This window comes from Saccopteryx leptura, chromosome 6 (assembly GCF_036850995.1).
Source record: "Saccopteryx leptura isolate mSacLep1 chromosome 6, mSacLep1_pri_phased_curated, whole genome shotgun sequence".
Taxonomy (NCBI): Eukaryota; Metazoa; Chordata; class Mammalia; order Chiroptera; family Emballonuridae; genus Saccopteryx; species Saccopteryx leptura.
The window spans coordinates 128,709,778-128,730,422 of record NC_089508.1 but is presented as its reverse complement, the minus strand read 5'-3'; the positions used below and the strand labels follow the sequence as shown (position 1 = coordinate 128,730,422).

The following is a 20,645-nucleotide window of genomic DNA, read 5'->3' as shown; positions in this document are numbered from 1 at the left end:
CCCAAACCAGAAGCTGGCACACTTGACGGCTGTGCCTGTAATCCCATTAGGCAACCCTCCTCAAGGCCACAGGTTGGGATGGATGGATGTAGAGAGGAAGGGAGGGATGGAGGGAGGGATGGAAGGAAGAGGGATGGAGAGATGGAGGGAGGCATGGATAGACTGAATGGATGGATGAAGAAAGAGAGGCAGATACAGGTAAAGAAAAGAAGATTCACGCACAACTAGATAGATGGAAAGAAAGGTCGATATAGAGTCTAGAATAGATTATATTCACACACACCCGTCCCCAGCCAGGAGCTGAGTGCTGCCCCCTCTCGGCCATGGGAGATATGTGGGAAACGCTTGCTCCCAAGACACACCTGCACCTCCCAGCATGGGACTCTCTCCTGCTCTGCACCGGCCTTCGATACTTAACACACACACACACCCCAGCCCCAACTTGTTCTCTGACAAAACCTGGCCTCGCCGGCCCTGGCCAGTTTGCTCAGTGGTAGAGCGTCGGCCTGGCGTGCAGGAGTCCCGGGTTCGATTCCCGCCCAGGGCACATAGGAGAAGCGCACATCTGCTTCTCCACCCCTCCCCCTCTCCTTCCTCTCTGTCTCTCTCTTCCCCTCCCACAGCTGAGGCTCCATTGGAGCAAAGATGGCCCGGGTGCTGGGGATGGCTCTGTGGCCTCTGCCTCAGGCGCTAGGATGGCTCTGGATGCAGCAGAGCGATGCCCCAGAGGGGCGGAGCATCACCCCCTGGTGGGCATGCCAGGTGGATCCCGGTCAGGCGCATGCGGGAGTCGGACTGCCTCTCCGTTTCCAGCTTCGGAAAAATGGAAAAAAAAAACAAAAAACAACCTGGCCTCGCCCAAATTTTCCAATGCTAGTCCGTCCTTCTGGGCCGGTCTGTGGGATACCTGCCCCACCCCGGAACTCTCCTTTCCCTAATCCGCCAACTTTCCTGAGTTAGCCGCAGGGAGTCCGGGCGGGATCACGATGCTCTTTCTTCCGGAGGCAAGCAGTGGGTGCAGGGACACGGCAGGGCCGCCTTTGACACCGGGTTAACAGCACGGGGAGTTTGCCCAGCAGCAGCACAAGCCTGGGAGTGGCGCGGCCATACCAGAGCTGCCCACCGGAGGCCGCACGGCCCCTCCCTCGTGCGAGCCGCGCTCCGCGAACAGGCAGGAGAGTGGGGCCTGTCACACTCACACGCGCAGCCCGAAGCCCACCAATGAAGCTTCCCTTCCCCCCCTCGCGCCTCGCCGCGAGGACCCCGTCTCTAACCCTCCAGGATCCGAGCCCGTTCGAGCCCCTCACCCTCGCCGGGAGGCGTCTCGGGGCAGCAGCCTCAAATATCTCAGTACTTCGGTCTTTTTCTAGCGGACTCTAATTGGCGCGCGATCTCACGAGAGCATCCGGCAACCCACGTGGTCGCGCGGCCTTCTGGGAGTTGTAGTACGTCCTCCGTCTCGGTTAGTCGTAGTCCATTTAAGGGCATGCCGCCGTGAACCCTGCCTGGTTTTCGCCTACTTGCCCGGCTTCCTCGCCCCACACCCCCACCCGATATATACACTGTTCATCCCAGGGTATTTAATGAGCCTCTTCTGTGCTTTAAGTGCAGGGGGTATGGAGATGCATCACACGGATTCCTGCCCTTGAGAAAAGCAGGGACACAGAAAATGGTACTCCAGGAGGAGGTAGAGGCGTAATGCCCTAGAGGCAGGGAAGCACTCGGAGGCGGCACTCGGGGTGAGTCGCGAAAGATGAGCAGCAGCTTAGAGTGCCCACGCAACAGTGCAGATGGAGGGCATAGCGTGGGCAGCAGGACCGGTGCCCTTCAGCCTTCTGCATTCTCCAGCCCCCGCGGGCCCTGGTAACCCTTGAGTAGGCCCTCAGGACACTTGAGTGGGGCCCTCTCTGCTCTTCCCTGCCCTCATCAGCGGGGATCGTCTGGTACAAACCACCACACCCACTAATGCAGCCTTCCACCTCTTCTGTGGAACTTAGAACTCCTCCTAACCAGCAGGAGGGCCTCTGAGGCTATTTCAAGGCCTCCTGAAGGCTGCCTCAAAAAAGAGCCACACAGAGGTAACCTGGGACCCTAGGAAAGTCAGGCAGCAGACCCACCCCACCTCCACACCCGGTGGTGACGCTGCACAGAGGCCCAGAGAAGACACGTGAGGCAGCAGGCTATACAGGGTCAAATGTTCCCCTTTATTATGGTTCACTCGTTACCAAAGACAGACACTGGCTCAGGCAGGTCAACTGCCAGACGGAGAAGGGTCTATGTCTCCCAGAAATGAGGAGCCACGGGCACCCGCAGAATATACAAGCAGGTCACTGGCTGGATGCAAACCTGAGGACTCCCAGAACTGACCTGGACTTTTCTCTGTCCCACCCCCATGACCATCCAGCAGAGATGAATGTGCCCCACTGCCCTCTTCTCATACTGGTCCCTTCACCAGGAAAGTGCATAGTTGCCTGGAGATGAAGCCTCCCAGGGCCTGGGAAGCTTGGCCACACACAAGTAGCAGGCCTTCCCAAGGGCAGGGGCAGGAGCAGGGCACCACCACACAGGTCTGAGCCAGGACAAAGGCAAGGCAGGTAGGGAAAGAAATGGGCTACAGGTGGTAACTAGCAGGCCACAGATTCCAGGCTGGCAGCTGGACCACAGGCCTCCAGGAGCTACCAGGGAGACTAAGAGAAAGAGTCAGAAGTCTGGGCTAGGGGAAGAGGACAGGGAGGAAGAACCCAGACTTGGTGTACTAGGGACTGTGATGAATGCTTTCCAGAGAGAAGGTAGTAGAGGAGAGAGCCAATCACACTCTGGCTCCAAGCCTAAGGGACCATTAGGAAGAGAACACTGCAGAGGCCCTGGCTCCCCTTACAGAAAAATGAAGTACTTGGAGCTCAAAGCTCAGGAGCGTACCTGAAAGCTCAGGTGCTAGGTTCCAAGCTGGAGCCAGCCTACAGTTGCCAAGCAGGACTTGCTTTTTCAGGCCAAATACCCAGGAGAAGAGAGAATGGGAAATGAGTAACTGCTCCTTGAATGAGAATCCACTCCCCTCCAGGCCTCAGAGAGCCAGGGTGTTTACCAGCAACATTCTCATAATGCTTGGAACATAACAGCACCACAGGCCTGAAATCATTGTCCAGAAGGGAAAAGAGTTCCGGGAGGTTGAGGAGGGGCCAAGAACCAAGGTCACAGGCAGAAGGGAACAAGTTATCTTGATTTGAAAAAAAAATAAAAGCCCTTCACACCATTACTAACCTGAAAGCCCGGCCCAGCCACTGCTCCTGCAGATAAGATTGGGCCTGTGCTTCCTCCTGGGTCCTGAATTCAAGCACCCAGAAGTGGCCTGTGACCAAAAGCAAGCTGGCATGGGGGAGTCATGAACCCATCTCACTGGGCCCTGCCAGCCATCTCCTCTGATCCTCCCTTCAGGCCTGGCCCTCGGAGCCTATCCCTTCTACCAGACCCACACAACAAAGCTACTGCTGCCAACAATCCAATGGTCAGTCATTCAGAGACACTGAGTACCTTCCAGCAGGCTTGAGCCAGCCAGGCCTCACCCAGAAACCGGTAATTATTTACATATTCTCGGTTCCAGCTGCACCTTTGTTTGGACACCACCCAGCTCTTCAGGGAAGGCAGGTTAGGGCTACAGCAGCTGGGGGTTTGGGGAGGAACATAGACAGAGGGACTCGAGGGGAATCTGGGAAGAGAAGGAGAGGAAGCAGGACAGGGAAAAGAGGAGCCTGCCACACTCTGAGAGGCAGGGAAATGAGTCTGCCTCACCGTTCCCTGGGAGTCAGGTGCTGGGAGCAGCTCTGTGTGCCCTCCCACATCGGGACAAGGCTCAGCTCCTCTCTCTGCCTCCTTGATTTGGGACTGGGCTCAGTTTCAGGAGGAGATACAACTGGGACACTCAACCTTGGGGAAAACAAAGAAAAGCCACAAGGGGAAGAGAGAAACCCTGGGCAAGAGAAGATACCACAGGGAACGAGGCAGTAGGACAAAAGGAGGGGAGGAGGTTGAGCGGGAGGAGACCCAAATCAGAAGGAGCAAGTAAAGATTCCCTGCATGTCTCCACCCTCCCATCCACAATCACCGCCACCACGCCACCACCATGAGCGTTAAATACATAGTGTTGCTTCTCAATAAGACCAAAAGTGGAAACAGTTTCAGCTCATAAGCCTGGGGAGGGGGCAAGGCTCTCTCTGTTATGCCCCCTGGTCCATGAAGCGTCCTTGGGCCAAAGTTAGAGGGAGTAGCCTGGTGGAAGGTGGGAGCTGGTTTAGTTCTAAACATGTATCTAGCACCACAACAACAGAGACTTCCACTGCACATTACTTCACGAGGGACGTGGACACAGCTACTACCACATGGGACAGCTCCATGTGCAGCCCATAGTTCTTGGGATACTCAGAGCAAAATCCAAAGGGGCAGAGAAGATATATATAATTCTTTGTACAAAGAGGAGAGGAGAAAAGGAGAAGGGGAGGAGAGAAGGGAAGTAGGAATCCTGCTTGGTCACCACCACAATTATGTGGCTTGAGCCCCCAGCTCCCAGCCCTGTCTTCCAGTAGGCTCAGATGGCTCACATCTCATTGGAGTATGTGTAGTTGGGGGTGGCAGAATATTGAGTCTGAGGCTGATTCATGGCACCCTGGGCCGCCCCCACAGCTGCATTCTGGGCTGCTTGCTGCATGTGCGGGTTCTTCCATGCTCCCGTGGTCCACTCCTCCTGAGCTTTGCTGAAGCTCCCCCCACTGCCCCGGTAGAATTTATGAACCTGTAGGAGGAGGAGCACAGGAAAGGTTAATCAAAGGGAAGAGGCAGGCCATCCAAAAAGAACATGGAAGCCAGAGACAACTTACTGTAGAAGTCAGCCCTCTCTCCCACCCATACTCTGCGCATCAGGGGCAAAATCCACCAAGACATTCCACAGTGAGCCCCTAGGAAGACCTCTAGGTCCTCCTGTCCTTTGGAAGATAGGCTGTTACAGATCACAGCCCCTTTCCGCCCCTTTCCAAAGCCACCCTCTTACCCTTGAGGTAACCACATACCATGCTGAGGGCGATGAAGGAAAAAACAGCCACGACTGTGAACATGATGGTGGGAATGAGCATCACCACTGCTGAGCCAACATTTGTTCCAAAGAAAGAGATGGTGGCAATCCAGCCGCTGCAGGAAGAGGCCAGCTGTGGGGCTGCCCAGCATGGTAAGGGCTACCCAGGAGCCACCCCACCAGATACTAGAGCAAGGGACCATATCAGTGTCACATGGAGGGACCATATCTTTGGATGCAAAGGGACCATTTCTGATACCCAAAGGGTCTGTATTAGTGGTCAGGAAAAACCCTCCCCATGGCTTAGGAGACAAGCTCCTCAGATATAAAACTTCCTTCACTCAGGTTTTCCCATGATTCTTGATACCCCTCAGCCCCCAGATACCACTGTAAGATTCTCCTTCTCCACTGGTGCTGTGACTGTTTCTACTATACTAGCCTGAATCCTCTCACACTTCCTATAATTCCTGGTGTCCTCACAGGCTAGGCAGCTTAGCACACGGAGGTAAGCAAAAGACATAGCCAAAGTGCCACCCATGCCAGCCCTGGGTAAGTCCCAGATACCTCAGTCTCTTACCAGACGCCCCAGCCTGGGATACCCACAGCCTGGATGATGCTGATGACCATCTGGGCCATGAAGGTGAAGAAGAATGCCATGAAGCTGAAGGAGCTGTCAGTCCTGTAACAGAAGAGATGGCTCGCATCACCTGGGCAGAGAGCCAGGAATTTCCTGCCTTCAAGGCCCCCAAGCCTTTCCAAGTTTAAGTGAGTACACAATGGACGAAAGACAGTCAAAGGCCTAACTGAGAGGCCAAAATGGGAGAGTGTTTACCCATGGATCTTTGCAGGATTCTACCGTGGCAATCACCAAGGCCTCTGTAATGTGTATATTACAGGAGGAAGACATTTCTTCAGAATGAACCATCCACTGGTACATGCATGGTTGGCCCCACTGGTGGACCCATTGTGGCTAGAATAAACAACCCCATTGTTAAGGGGATGGACAATTCCATTGGCACCAAGACAGTTAGCTCTACTGGAATATGGATGGATGGTCCCATATGCTTAGAGATAGAAAGTTCCATTGGTCCTAGAATGGACAACCTATTGGCACCAAGAGAGCAACTTAATTGGCATATAGATGGATGATCCAGTTGGCAAAGACATTTGAAACACCATGGATACACCACTGGCACCAAGACAGATAGCCTTGTTGATACATGGATGAATAGTCCAATTGGCACAAAGACTGAAAATCTAATTTGATACAAAGTACACACCCACTGGCACCAAGAAAGCTAGCCCCACTGATACATGGATGGTCAGTCCCTTTGGCAGAGTTGGGAGACCTCATTAGCACACAAACAGTGGTAGTGGTATATGGCTGGCTGGTTCCATTGGTACATGGATAGATGGTCTACTTGGCACCAAATTAGCTAGCCCCATGGGTACAGGATGGGCATCTCCACCAAGACAGTGGCCCCATTGGAAAAATTTTAACATGCAGTTGACTGGAGAAGACAAAACTAAAATAGGCCTGGTGTCTACTCTATGTTGCCCACACCCAAGGCTAGAGGAAAAGGAAGGAGGAAGAAAGGAGGAAGGGAGGGAGGGAGGAAGGAAGGGGAAGGGGAAGGGGAAGGGGAAGGGGAAGGAAAGAAGGAAGAAAAGAACTGGAAAGAAGGCTCTGACTCCCAGCCCCTCACCCTAGCCTAGAACTCTCAGGAAGCCCAAATCCTATCTGGCAGTATGAGCTAAGGGTGAACAAGGGAAAGTAAGTTTGGGACATGGGAAAAAAAAAAGAAAAAGTGAGAAACTATGTAGAGAAGAGATGGGGGGAATGAGCAAAGAGGAAGGGTTAGGAGCCAGGGTCAGCACCAACCACTTACTTGAAGGCCTTGTAAATGGGCCGAAACCAGCAGACGTAGGAGCAGGGTGTGAAGAGGATGAGCCAGAGAAAGGCGAGGCCAAAGTTGGTGGCTCCCCCACCTCCGATCAGCCATGCGAGACAGCCCACCAGGTTCACGGCCAGCGTGACGCTGTTCACTGCACAGGTACACACCCATAACTCAACACACAACCCATCACATGCAAACAGCGCAAGCAGAGAGATGTAGACACACACAAACATACATACAAACCACATTTATACACATTCACACCCATACGCACATCAGTGAATACACACACACACGAGTACAGACTGTAAGAAAGAAAGCTGAGAGCTCAGACCAACCCACTCCCCACACCCACTCCTGGGGATCTAAAAAACCCAGAGAACAAAGAGCCTCCAGAGCAGAAATCCAGAGTCCCAGCCCAGCAAGCCCCACTGAAGGGCCCTGAAGCCCCCAGGTAGTAGTAGAAATGCTCTTCTCCTTATAAGAATGACCTTAACACCTGCCTGCCAGACCCATGGCAATCACCAAGGCCAAGGCACAGGACACCCACCTTTGTAAGGAGGGGGACACAAAATTTAAAAAATTTTAAAAAAAGAAAGGAAGGAAAAAAGAAAAAGAAAACGCCTTGTGGACACATCTCTTCAAGCTATTGTACTATCTGCCTTGCACTTAAATAGGGCAGGTCGTGGTGGCTGGGATCTGTCTTTATCCAATCTATTTCTTACACAACTATCATGCCACCTCCTCCAAGAAGCCTTCCTTCACTACTGCAGCCTTATTTATCTCCCTTCCCTTTGAGCTCCTGCAGGCCTGAGCTGCTCTCATGGTTCCTCAAAGTACAAATTCTAGCCCATCAACCAGACTAGAAGCTCCCCGAGAGCAAGACCCAGGCTCCCCCTCCTCTGTGCCCACATAATCTAGCTGAACCTCAGAATCACAGTATCAGTGAATCAGGCGGCAGGGACCTTAAAGACTCCTTCCTCCACTGGGGCTGGCACTAACACACACACCTAGGTTTTTAACATTAGGCTGAATCCCTTTAAATAAAGCTCCACAACGCCCAGTTGAATAAAGAGAGGAAGGTGGGCTCAATCTTAGGCTCAAACATCCCAGGCATCTATAGTACTGGCTTCCGAAGAGCACCCTGAAGCATCTCAAAGGTTATATACATTTCCTTGGGAGTGAAGCATCTGGCAGACACCTAGAGAGGACTTAGGAAGATATTTATAGCCCTTCAATCCAGTTCCTGAATGAGATCTTCTCAGGGGCAGGGTTCCCAGAGCCCAGGGTCAGGAGGAATGCTCCCACAGTCTGCCCTGCCAATGTTGCCTTCTGAGCAGGTACCACTGTCTCAAGGCCCCTCCTGTGAGAAACAGCGTTTCTTCCTGTGCATCTCCTCCATTCCTGTTGGCCACCCCCAGAACCTTGATCTTCTTATTGACTTTATTGGCTCTTTGCATAAACTAGACATTTAACCTATTTTTATATTGGTTTATGCTTCTCTCCCTAGTCCCACCTCTCTCCAGCTCAGTGGATCTACATAGTTGCCTCTACTGTTTATTCTACTATCTACATAGTTGCCTCTACTGTTTATTCTACTACCTCCTTAGAACTGACATCCATTAACATGGCCACACTGCCTCTCTAGCCATCAACTGTTTTCTATCTCCACTTCTTTATCTAGCTTAGGTACCATACTTCACTACACTCATTTTTTAAAAAGATTTTATTTATTCATTTTACAGAGAGAAGAGGGAGGAATGAGAAGTATCAACTCATATATAGTTGTTCATTGATTGCTTGTTGTCATGTGCCTTGCTCGACCAGGCAAGCCCAGGGTTTGTAACCAGCAACCTCAGCATTCCAGGTCAATGCTTTATCCACTGCACCACCACAGGTCAGGGTACACTCACCTTCTCATTCCTTCCCCTGCCCTGTCTTCTGATCACACTCAGCCTGGACTGATACGACTGCCACCTGGACCTGAGCTGAGTATCACTAGGAGAAAAGGTGACTCCCCACCCCAGAGGCCTGGCAGGACAGTAAATTCATGTCAGCCAATCTTTGATGGACCCTGTGCATGGCCCAGATAACTTAGGGGGTTCACATTTCTTTGGCTAGTGTCCTCACCTTCTGTCAACAAATGTGCTCTCATTCTAATCCCAGTGTCTTCAAAGCTCCTATCCCCAGTCCTACACCACATTTTGATGGGGAAAAAAATTAAAGCCATCAGAGACAACCTACTCACGCTCTTCCAACATCTGTAGTTTCCACACTGGCCCCATTCCCTCCCTCCTCATATTACATAGGGAAAAACACCCTGTGACCACCCAAAAGCCAAGCCAGGACTTGAAACTGAGTTTGTCCCCATACTCTTTCTACCATTCCATGAAGAACCTGCTACAAAGACAGCACTCTTTGCCACCTTCCTGGCATAATCAGTCATCTCCCCAAGTAAGCAGCTAAGTGCAGGCCTGACTCAAAGCAACATTCTTTGTGGCAGACCCTAGCTAAGGTGTCTGGCGTTCCTTGGGGCTGGTGCCTCAGCAGAGGACAGCCAGACTCCTCTCCTTGCACATACTTAAGAGGTACCTATGACTAGCCTAGGCACAACCCTTAAGATGACATCTTTTCCACCAACCTGCCACAGACCATCAGAAACTAGGAATGGTAAATGCTTGACCTCAACATCTTAGAACGTTGGAACTCTAGACTCTTAGAAGCACTGACCAGAGCTCTGTGTGGTACCAGTGATCACTTGGCCAACATCCTCTTTCTACAGATAAGGAACCTGCTGCTGGGGAAGCAGAGCTACCAGCCTGACTTGATCTCATACCTCCTACCTCTCAGTTAAATGCTCTTTTCTTAGAAAAATAAGACCTTGAGATCCAGAACCCTGAGACTCCCTAGAAAAGTACTCCAGTAGGAAAGAAAAGGGAAAGCAAGAGACAGAATATCTTATCCCAAGGGTCTGTGAATGGGAGACAGGGGTTGGGAGAAGGAGAGGCTGAGATGAAGGATGGAGGAAAACCAAGACCCAGCTGTAGAGTCAATCCAGGAGAAGAGCCTTTTGGGAGTCAGGTGAGGAAAGGCTCATTGGCTCATGCAGATGCTGCAAGTGTAGCTGAGGACGGCCAGCTCACAGGCACCCCACCCCAGATGCCCCCACCCCACCCACTCCCCCACCCATAGCACTCACACATCCAGAGGTAGTAGAGACGCTTGGTCATGCTGAGATGCTGGGGAGGGATGTCTGCCTCGAAGTCTTGGTAGAAACAGGGCTTCAGCGGGATGAATTTGGGCAGTGGTGGGAAGTTGTTTACTTTCTCTGTGGGTAAGGACATCACATGGCATCACCTTGAATGTCCCCCTCCCTGCCCCCTGACAATCTGGTATCATCATTCTTTCCCTAGCCTCGGCTGCCCTGTCAGCTCCTGTGGCCATAGGCCGCTCTGCTATCCCTACCCAACCATCCCTGCTTCCTCGGGCTGAGTGAGGTTCCCAAAGTAACCAAAGGCCCTATAGCAGTGTCACTGTCCCTCAGAAGAAAAACAGTACATGCTGTTCATCAGGGGTGCAGCACCCTCCTCAGCAGGGAGCCTGTGCCAGGCAGAATAAACAAAATGAGTTAGTCTGGAAATGGGGGCTCCAGCCTCAACTCCAACATTCTGCTCTTGGGTAAGTCACCACCCCTCTCCAGACCTTAGTTTATCCAGTGGGATGAGGGTTGAGCCAGCACCTAAGGCTTTGGAAACCAGGCAACTCAGAAATGAGAAGAAAAGGTTTCAGAGTATTAGAGAGCAATGGTGACAGAGGGGGCAAGGACTATGCCACCCATGCCGCTCATCAGTCTAATGGCCAATAAGACCAGGGCATCAGGATGCTCGGTCCCCAATATCAGAGGTCTGACAGAGGACTAGACAGTGTCATATGCAGGGTCTTGGATAGACAGGCCTCATTGGGGGGCCAGGGGAAACCTGGGGACATGAGGCCAGAAAGAACCTGACCTCTAAACACTAGGGAGGGGGGAGAAAGGAACTAGGAGGGGGGAGAAAGGAACTAGGAGGAGGCCCACCCATCCTATGCTCACCTACCTGTCCCACCTGCATGACCCCCCTTCTCCTTACCCGCCATGATGGCAGCGGCTGGTCCAGCCTCTTTGTCCTGAACTGGAAGGGAAGAAAAGCCAGAGAAGGATGAGAACCATGGCCCATTCTAACCAGGACCCTCTGTCAGCCCAGGTAGGGTGGGACTCCCCAGGGCAGGACCCTGCTCACACTCTCACAGTGGGATGAGCCCAGTGAAGTCATCTCCCCACTCACAGAGCCACCATTCACCAGCCACCTCCTTCCGGGCAGTCCCACCCTTTGCCTCAAGGCCTCAAGGCCCAAATTCGAACCACATAAATCTCTATCCAAGGGTGGGCACGAAAAACCTAGTTGGGGACCCATGCAGGGAAAGGCAAGTGACAGAGGGAAGTTCCTTGATCTTGAATTTGGCAGAGCCCTGGCCTCAGTCACAGACTGGGCTCCCCTCTTTACCTCCCTCCTTTGCCTTCAGTCATTCACTTACTGGGGATTTATAATCTGCTGGGCACTGGGGAGATAGCATGAACAAGAAAGTTGTGGTCTTGCCCTCTGCACACAACAGTCAGTAATCTTTGCAGTGAATCACATAAAAGGGAAGGGGGCTGCTATGACAACATACACAGAATGTGTCAAGGTACTCTAACCTAGTCTGGGAAGTCACAAAAATTCAATATAAGATGTAAGATGGGACCTGAAGGACACAAAAGAGTTGCCCAGGGCAGGGCAGCCTTCTTGGCAGACGGGAAAGCTTGCAGAAACCCTGATGCAGGGAGGAAACTCACTTTTTTTTTTCCTTGAGAGAGAGAGAAACAGGACAGGAGAGAGATGAGAAGCACTGACTCGTAGTTGCATTACTTTTAATTGTTCATTGATTGCTTCTAATACGTGCTTGACCAGGGGCTCCAGCCGAGCCAGTGATCCCTTGTTCAAGTCAATGACGTTATAATCATGTTGATGATACAAAGCTCATGCCAGATGAGCCTGAGCTCAGGTGCAGGTTCGAAACTCTATCCATTGTGCCACTGAATACGGGAAAGAAAACCCCGTGGCCAAAGCAGAGTGCAGACAAGGAAAGAGCAGGAGTATGAGGCTGGAGAAGGGAGGTAGGCAAAAAGTGACGCTTGAGGCCCTTTTTTGGGCAGATAAAATATACTATGCTCACTTTGTTAAAGATGGTGCTGCCCACATGGAAGCCCGTCACACAGGTGATGGTATTGGTTTCCTTTCTTGCTTGGGATGGGCGTGATTATATTAATGTGTGTTGGGGGCAGGCAGGATCCTTGTAGCCTGGGGCTTGGTTTTAGGACTAAGCCTTTCCCACCCTTTTTGATGTGGGGTGGTGCACTCTCATGAGGAATCCCATTATACCTCAGATAAGTGACTTTGTATCAGAGACTTCCTTGTTTGTATATTGGATTAAAGGTTTTAGTTAAGTGGGGCAGACCGGGAGCTTGCTCTTTCTTGGTTCCTAAGATTAGCATTAGAGAGGAGAGCAGAGAAAGGCCACGTGGAGGAGGCCAGGAGAAGCAGCCAAGATGGTGGAGTGCTGAATAAGAAGCCAGTTTGTGCAGTTTGTGCAGAGAGAAGGAGATGGGGAACAGAGGTGACAGACTGGTGAGGTAGAAATCTTTGATTCTAGAAAACTCAGATAAGTCAGTGGCTTTGGGAGCCCTAAATGGAAAGGGAAGTGTTTTCCCACTGTGTGTATTTCTTGCTCACTGGGTGCAAGCTAGGATTAAAGCTGATGACCCATCAGTTTTTGGCTCCGTTGTTTCATTACCGACTGTTGGGCAGATAAAATGTATTATGCTCACTTTGTTAAAGATAACACGAGGAGGCCGTCGCCCAGGTGATATTAATGTGTGTTGGGGTGGGCTAAAGGCAGGCAGAATCCTTGTAGCCTGGGGCTTGGTTTTGGGATTAAGCCTTTCCTACCCTTTTTGATGTGGGGTGGTACAATCCAATCATGCCTCAGAAAGTGACTTTGTATTAGAGACTTCCCTATTTTGTATATTGGATTAAGGGTTTGGATTTCTACACTATAAAATGAGGACGGAGCGGGAGTTTGTGCTCTTGGTTCCTGGGATGACTAGCATAAGAGAGTGGAGGGAGCAGAACAGAGAGCAGAAAGAGGCCATGTGGCCAGGAGAAGCAGCCAAGATGGCGGAGTGCTGAGTGAGATGCCAGTTTGTGCAGTTTGACGCTGGAGAAGGAAGGAGATGGGGAACTGAGGAGAATAAGTCTGGTGAGCTAGAAACCTTTGATTCTAGGAAACTCAGATAAATCAGTAGCTTTGTGAGCACTGAATGTGATTGGGTTTTGGAGCCCAGTGTGTGTTTTTACTTGCCCGCCGGGTGCAAGCTAGAATGAAAGACTATGGCCCACCAGTTTTTGGCTCCGTTGTTTCTTTACCGACTGTCCGAATCCAATGCGAACCTGCATGGGCCAGGCGGCTGCTGTGATAGTGGCCCTGGCTGTGGCTCCTGGCTTTACACTGACTGTCCGAATCAAATGTGAACCTGCATGGGCCAGGAGGCTGTGATGGTGGCCGTGGCTACTGGCTTTACATCCTTAGGAGTAAGCTTGAAGGGGCCCTGAGGTGGATGTGGGAATGGGGCAGGGAGGCCATCAAGAAGACTTCCCAGCCTGACCAGGCAGTGGCGCAGTGGATAGAGCGTCAGACTGGGATGCAGAGGACCCAGGTTCGAGACCCCGTGGTCACCAGCTTGAGCGCGGGCTCATCTGGTTTGAGCAAAAGCCCACCAGCTTGAACCCAAGGTTGCTGGCTCCAGCAAGGGGTTACTCAGTCTGCTGAGGGCCCGCGGTCAAGGCACATATGAGAAAGCAATCAATGAACAACTAAGGTGTTGCAACGCGCAATGAAAAACTAATGATTGATGCTTCTCATCTCTCTCCGTTCATGTCTGTCTGTCCCTGTCTATCCCTCTCTGACTCACTCTCTGTCTCTGTAAAAAAAAAAAAAAAAAAGGCCCTGGCCGGTTGGCTCAGCGGTAGAGCGTTGGCCTGGAGTGCAGGAGTCCCGGGTTCGATTCCTGGCCAGGGCACACAGGAGAGGTGCCCATCTGCTTCTCCATCCCTCCCCCTCTCCTTCCTCTCTGTCTCTCTCTTCCCCTCCCGCAGCCGAGGCTCCACTGGAGCAAAGATGGCCCAGGCGCTGGGGATGGCTCCTCGGCCTCTGCCCCAGGCGCTAGAGTGGCTCTGGTCGCAACAGTGATGCCCCAGAGGGGCAGAGCGTCGCCCCCTGGTGGACGTGCCGGGTGGATCCCAGTCAGGCGCATGCGGGAGTCTGTCTGACTGTCTCTCCCCGTTTCCGGCTTCAGAAAAATACAGGAAAAAAAAAAAAAAAAGACTTCCCAGTCAGCTTAAACACTGGGGGTAGGGACCTGTTAGCAGACAACCCCATCACAGGAGGCACCTATGAGAAAAGACATAGGATCCATCAGAAGACAAGTCCCAGGTGCTGTAAGATCCCCAGACAGGGCTTCCTCATGTAGGCACCGGAGATGTTCCAGTTGGGAGTTTAGGTTGGGGGCCAGCACTGAGACAAACATTAAGTGAAGGCCAATGAAGCAAATAAGCAATCAGCTCACTAGAACAGTAACTTTGGTGGAGATATACACACAATCAAAATCAGAAAATGATGTGAAAGGCTAAGACAATGCAACATTTAAAACTTGAGTAGAGCCTGACCTGTGGTGGTGCAGTGGATAAAGCATCGACCTGGAACGCTGAGGTCACCTGTTGGAAACCCAGCACTTGCCTTAAGGAAGAAGTCAGACCCCCCACCCCTCTTCCCTGAGGAGGAAGAAACAAGAAGAATGCAAGGGAAAGAAACCTGCAGGGGTAACTGAATCAGCCAGTTATAGAATAACTACTTTCTATAGTTCTCTGAAAGGTTGCCTGGGGCCACTTGCTACACAAAGCAAAGAAGATAGAACTTGTATATAGCTGAGACCAGTGGTCTGAAACTCCTTCCCCTTTTCTGACCCTATCTAAACTCACCCTCCCCTCCTGGAGTCATGAGAGTGACCTGTACCTCTAGACAAAGGGATCATGAGCCCCTTGCATGAAAACCTGTATTCTGTAAAAGGTATATAACTTGTAAGAAAATCAACTTTGGCAAGCATGTGTGTTTGGAGTTTTTAGTCCCGCCTGTTCCACTGGTTTTTAATAAATTGTCTTTCCTCTGATTAAGTTATTTGAGTGTCTGATACTCTCCATTGGGTCACTTCCTGCTACAGCTTGATCAAGGAACATATGGGAGTTGATGTTTCCTGCTCCTCCTCCCTTCTCTCTTTCTCTCTCTCCTCTCTCTCTAAAAATAAATAAAATCTAAAAAAAATTAAAAGGTTGGGTAGAGATTTCTAGAATGTTCAAAGACAGAAAAAACAAATTGATGGTGTTAGTGCTGGTTACACACAGGTGCTGGCTCTGTGAAAATTCATCGCCCTGGCTGGCAGCTCAGATGGTTAGAGCACTGTCCCTATTAGGTCACCAAAGGAGAAACACACACAAGGCCTGATGAGTTTTTTTTTTTCTTAAGTGAGAAGCGGGGAGGCAGAGACACATTCCCACATGTATTCCAACCAGGATCCACCCGACAAGCCCCCTACTGGGCGATGCTCTGCCCATCTGAGGCCATTGCTCTGTTGCTCAGCAACTGAGCTATTTTAGCACCTGAGGTGAGGCCATGGAGCCATCCTCAGTGTCCAGGGCCAACTTGCTCCAACCAAGCCATGGCAGTGGAAGGAGAAGAGAGAGAAGGGAGAGGTGTGACAAGAGAACTGTAAAAGTTAGTATTGGTGTTGGGCAGATAAAATGTATTATGCTCACTTTGTTACCAAGATTACGCTGCCCACGAGGAGGCCGTCGCCCAGGTGATATTAATGTGTGTTGAGAATCCTTGTAGCCTGGGGCTTGGTTTTGGGATTAAGCCTTTCCCACCCTTTTTTGATGTGGGGCGGTACAATCCAATCATGCCTCAGAGAAGTGACTTTGTATTGGAGACTTCCCTATTTTGTATATTGGATTAGAGGTTGTGAAGCTACAATATAAAATGGGGGCGGAACAAGAGTTTGGGCTCTTGGTTCCTGAGATTATCATTAGAAGAGAGAGCAGAGGAGAGCAGAGAAAGGCCACGTGGAGGAGGCCAGGAGAAGCAGCCAATATGGTGGAGTGCTGAGTGAGATGCCAGTTTGTGTAGAGTTTGTATCTGGGATAAGGAAGGAGATGGGGAACAGAGGTGAATAAGTCTGGTGAGCTAGAAACCTTGATTCTAGGAAACTCGGATAAGTCAGTGGCTTTGTGAGCACTGAATGTGAATGGGATTTGGAGCCCAGTGTGTATTTTTACTTGCCCGCCGGGTGCAAGCTAGAATTAAAGACTATGGCCCATCAGATTTTGGCTCCGCTGTTTCTTTACCGACTGTCCGAATCCAGTGCGAACCTGCATGGGCTGGGCTGCTCTGATGGTGGCCCTGGCCTTGGCTTCTGGCTTTACAATTGGCAATGCCATTTTAAAGAGAAGTCAGGCTTTCTGTCCTGTCCTTTCTTTAGAAAATGGAGGGAAAAGAATATAGCAGTCTCCTGACTTACAAGGATGACTAGGGTCTTTGGTTTTAAGTTCTCTGAAAAGATTAAGGTTATCTGAAGAACTCCCTTTCCCTTTCAATAAGAGACAAAATTTACATACCACCCTACACTGATTTTGGCTCTTCCTCCCTTCCTGGAATCCTGAGATGAATGTGTACCTCTAGGCAAAGGAAGAGAGATAGATACTAAAAGGTTTATGAATGTCTTTGATTATATTACCTTGAAAGTTTTAACATTTTCTGTAAATCCCCTAGACAAATGTTATAATCTTGTTAATGATTGTGTCATGCTGTCATGCCCCCTCCCAACCTGTATATAACCAGGCTCTGAGATGTATTTGGCGTGCACGATTTGGGTCTGCAAGTGCCCCGTGTTAGCCATATGGCCATATTTATTAAATATGGCCGGCATATTTAATAAATCCTTTCAAAATTCATCTGGACTTGGTGTCTCTACATAAACCCGCTGAAGTGAGGTACGGTACTTTTCAGAATCTGGGGTACAGTACTTTACAACATATGGGGGCTCTTCCAGGATCCGGTGTTTTGTGTCACTGGGTAGAGACACCCCGAATCAGCTGGTCTCTCTGGGGAGCTACCCAGCCCTGCTGGAATCTCGAGGAGGCACCACCTGAGACGTTTTCAGGGCTCCTCATTTTCCTGTGGGTCCGAACAGTTCTTTGGCAGACACCTCCCAATTCCCAAATTCAACAATTTGGACAATTCGGCAGAGAAATCAAGGAGGTAGGTAAGGCAACTCTTTTGCTATACTGAATTCTAGCTTTCCTCTGAATTCTTGCTTTTCTGTTGTTTTGGACTAGTCATTCTGGGCTATTGCGTGGGGATCAGACGTGGTCTCACCCATATAATAGGCTCTCCAGACCAAGACGTCAGTGGAGTTTTTAGGTCCTGCCTCGGGCTTTTGCTGAGAGATGTCTGGTTGTACTCTGGAAGGACGATTAGTGGGGATTAGGTCCTGCCTTGGACTCCCAGGGATATCTGCTCATACTGTAGGAGGACATTAGTGGGAACAGAGCTAACCAGGTTAGTCAGTTCTGCCTTGGGCCTTCAGAGACGTCTGTTTTTCTAGGGAGACAATTAGTGGGGACTTCATCCTGCCCAGAACTTCCAGAGGTATCTAGTTGTGCTCTCAGTAAAAGACATTAGTGGGGACAACTGTTTGTGTTCTAAGAAGGCATTAGTGGGGATTGAATTAGCCAGGATTAGTCAGTCTCGCATCGCACTGCATCAGTGGAGACTGAGCTAACCTGGATTGATTAATCTCGCCTTGGACTTCCAGAGACTTCTCTGTGTTTGTCGAGATCTCAGTTTTTGTTTTTAATGTTTCTGTCTAAAACCCCTGAGCTGTGTGGTGTTAGTGGGAATCTCTGGTACCTAAGCCTAAATTCCGGGAACACGGCTAGGAGAACACCTGAGAGAACCCTGAGTGATTGGTGTGTGAGTGGGGATCTCTGGTGCCTAGCCTAAGTTCCAGGAACACGGCTAAGAGAACATCTGAGAGAACCCTGAGTGATTGGTGTGTGAGTGGGGATCTCTGGTGCCTAGCCTAAGTTCCAGGAACACGGCTAAGAGAACATCTGAGAGAACCCTGAGTGATTGGTGTGTGAGTGGGGATCTCTGGTGCCTAGCCTAAGTTCCAGGAACACGGCTAAGAGAACACCTGAGAGGCCCCTGAAAGTGGAACCCCTCCCTTGTCTATCGAACTTTGTCTGGTTTATCAGTGTGATAGAGTAATTTCTGGTGCCACAGCCTGCGTGCACCTGAGAGGCCACGAGGGGGGGGGCCTTCCTCATAAGTGAGGTACAGTACCTTTCAGCATCTGGGGTACAGTACTTTCCACTGGGGGGAACCCCTCCCTCATCTATCGAACTTTGTCTTTGTCAGAAAAATTAGAGTAAGTAAAGCGTGCTCATTTAAATTTCTTGATTTGTGATTCGTGTATGTGAAGTCTTTGTTTAATGTGTAACTGTGTCTGTTTCTAAGGCCTGAATTGAATTTTTGCATGCAAAATTAGAAATTTCTGGGCAAAAGTAAAAAGAAATTCGTAAAACAAACCCAAAAAATATAAAATCTCTTTTCTTGGATCCGAGACCCCTAGCTTCAGGGCACTCTGACTTCTCCCCTGAAGAAATTATTCTCTTCTGTTGGCTCCTTTTTCTTGTCTTGTGTGATGATTGACACCTCTATAGTCAAACATCTTTTATTCTAAGTGCAAGTTATTGTCTGTCTTATCTTTCTTGCTTTTATTAGTGTGCTAATTCCTGCCTTCTCTCAGACAGTTTAAAGTGTTTCTCTAGCCTCTGGGGGAAGGGCTGGCAAGTAAGTGATTTAGGTCAGAGAAAAGCAGGGTGGGGACATGATATGAGTGGAGCAGTGCGGGAAGGGCGCTAGAGTGAAATGGCAAGGACAACTAAGGGTGAAGTGACTAGAGAAAGTATAGAATAGAAACTAATTTCAGATATCCACCTCCTGACCAAAAGAAGTTTTACCCATTTGGAAAATACAGGGTAGGAATAGCATTAAAGATTAGAACCTTGCTTTAGAAAAATCTTAGAAAAAAAAAAGGAAACAGGGCCAGGTAAAAAGGATTTAAAAATTAAAAAACCACGGGTGTGGACCTTGCTGGTTATCAGTTCTTTGAAATTCCAGAAAAAGTGATGGAATCATAAGTAATAGGATAATAAAAATTGTGATTCTCAGAACAGTCCAGAATTAGTAATAAAATCATAAATAATAGGATTATAGGAAATAGAATTATCAGGACAGTCCAGAATGAGTGATGGGATCAGGAATAAAAGGATTATAGGGAATGGGATTATCAGAGACAGGCCCTCCAGCTGCCTCTCACCTTCCCCTCCCTAGGACATAGGGGTCCCATGGGCCCTCCAGGGTTGGGATTAATGACGTATTGCCCTCCACTGGTATGTAGGAAGTTATAAAAGGAAAAATAAGTGTAAAGTGAACAAAACTAGCACTGGCAGAAGGGTTCTGACTCTCTCCCGTGGGGCCGCAGTGGGTGTTGGGTCCCCTCCAAGTTTCCCCTACCCTTCCCCAGTTACTTTGTGTGGCATGGTTGCTATCTGAAGTGGGAGGCATGAGATTCATGGGGAAGACCCACTGCTTTAGCCATAATAGTATCCCCTTGGGCACCAAGAATCCCAGGCACCCCGACCCTCATATTGACTTAATAGTGTAAATTACTGTGGGTCAAAAGAGGGTTAGTATCTCTTTGCCAGCTGGGTAGTTTGTACCAAAGATCCCTTATTGTGTAAAAAGTATTTTCTATAATAGAAATATATATGTTATTTCAAAAGTCTTTCATTAATTCTTTTTATTTGCTGTTTTATAGCCCTGTGATATTGAAATCTTGGTTTAGATTTTAGGAAATATGTAATAATTGTTAATAATGTCTTTTAATGTAATGTTTAGTTTATTATCATTTTGAAACAGTAATTTTAAAAATTTCTTTTGTATGCTAATGTACTGAGTTATTCAGCAGCGGAGAGACTCTGGAATCCTAAAGGAGACGCCAAACCTGTTTCTCTTGCAAACCTCTACCCTCTATTATTATTTTTTTTTTTTTTACAGAGAGAGAGATAGACAGGGACAGAGAGATGAGAAGCATCAATCATTAGTTTTTCGTTGCGCATTGCGACACCTTAATTGTTCATTGATTGCTTTCTCATGTGCCTTGACCACGGGCCTTCAGCAGACCGAGTAACCCCTTGCTCGAACCAGTGACCTTGGGTCCAAGCTGGTGAGCTTTTTTTTGCTCAAACCAGATGAGCCGGCGCTCAAGCTGGTGACCTCAGGGTCTCGAACCTGGGTCCTTCAGCATCCCAGTCTGATGCTCTATCCACTGCGCCACCGCCTGGTCAGGCTCTACCCTCTATTATTTGATCCAGCTAATAACAGTTTTTCTCTTTTTCCAAAAGTTTATATAGACAGAAAAGGGTCCTCCAGCC

The 20,645-nt window shown here is 49.6% G+C and overlaps 2 protein-coding genes across 11 annotated transcripts in view; both read right to left on the bottom strand.

Annotated features, from left to right (window-relative positions):
- The window catches only part of PPCDC (phosphopantothenoylcysteine decarboxylase), a 36,787-nt gene extending 35,416 nt beyond the window's left edge, over positions 1-1,371 (bottom strand). For 7 of the 9 annotated variants that reach the window (XM_066344772.1, XM_066344768.1, XM_066344776.1 and 4 more), the window contains exon 1: positions 1,308-1,367. The gene's annotated coding sequence lies outside the window, so the exon portion shown is untranslated. Of the gene's footprint in view, positions 1-1,195; positions 1,209-1,274 lie in introns of those variants that run through there. The other 2 variants (XM_066344769.1, XM_066344771.1) reach the window with 2 other exon arrangements.
- An 810-nt stretch (positions 1,372-2,181) lies between these two features.
- The window catches only part of SCAMP5 (secretory carrier membrane protein 5), a 40,968-nt gene continuing 22,504 nt past the window's right edge, over positions 2,182-20,645 (bottom strand). For both annotated transcript variants that reach the window (XM_066342120.1, XM_066342121.1), the window contains exons 2-7: positions 11,088-11,129; positions 10,160-10,288; positions 6,952-7,108; positions 5,640-5,741; positions 5,061-5,178; positions 2,182-4,786 (exon numbers count right to left, since the gene is read on the bottom strand). In XM_066342120.1, coding sequence (XP_066198217.1) covers positions 4,592-4,786; positions 5,061-5,178; positions 5,640-5,741; positions 6,952-7,108; positions 10,160-10,288; positions 11,088-11,094 — 708 coding nt within the window. In that variant the 5' untranslated portion in view covers positions 11,095-11,129 and the 3' untranslated portion in view covers positions 2,182-4,591. The remainder of the gene's footprint in view (positions 4,787-5,060; positions 5,179-5,639; positions 5,742-6,951; positions 7,109-10,159; positions 10,289-11,087; positions 11,130-20,645) is intronic.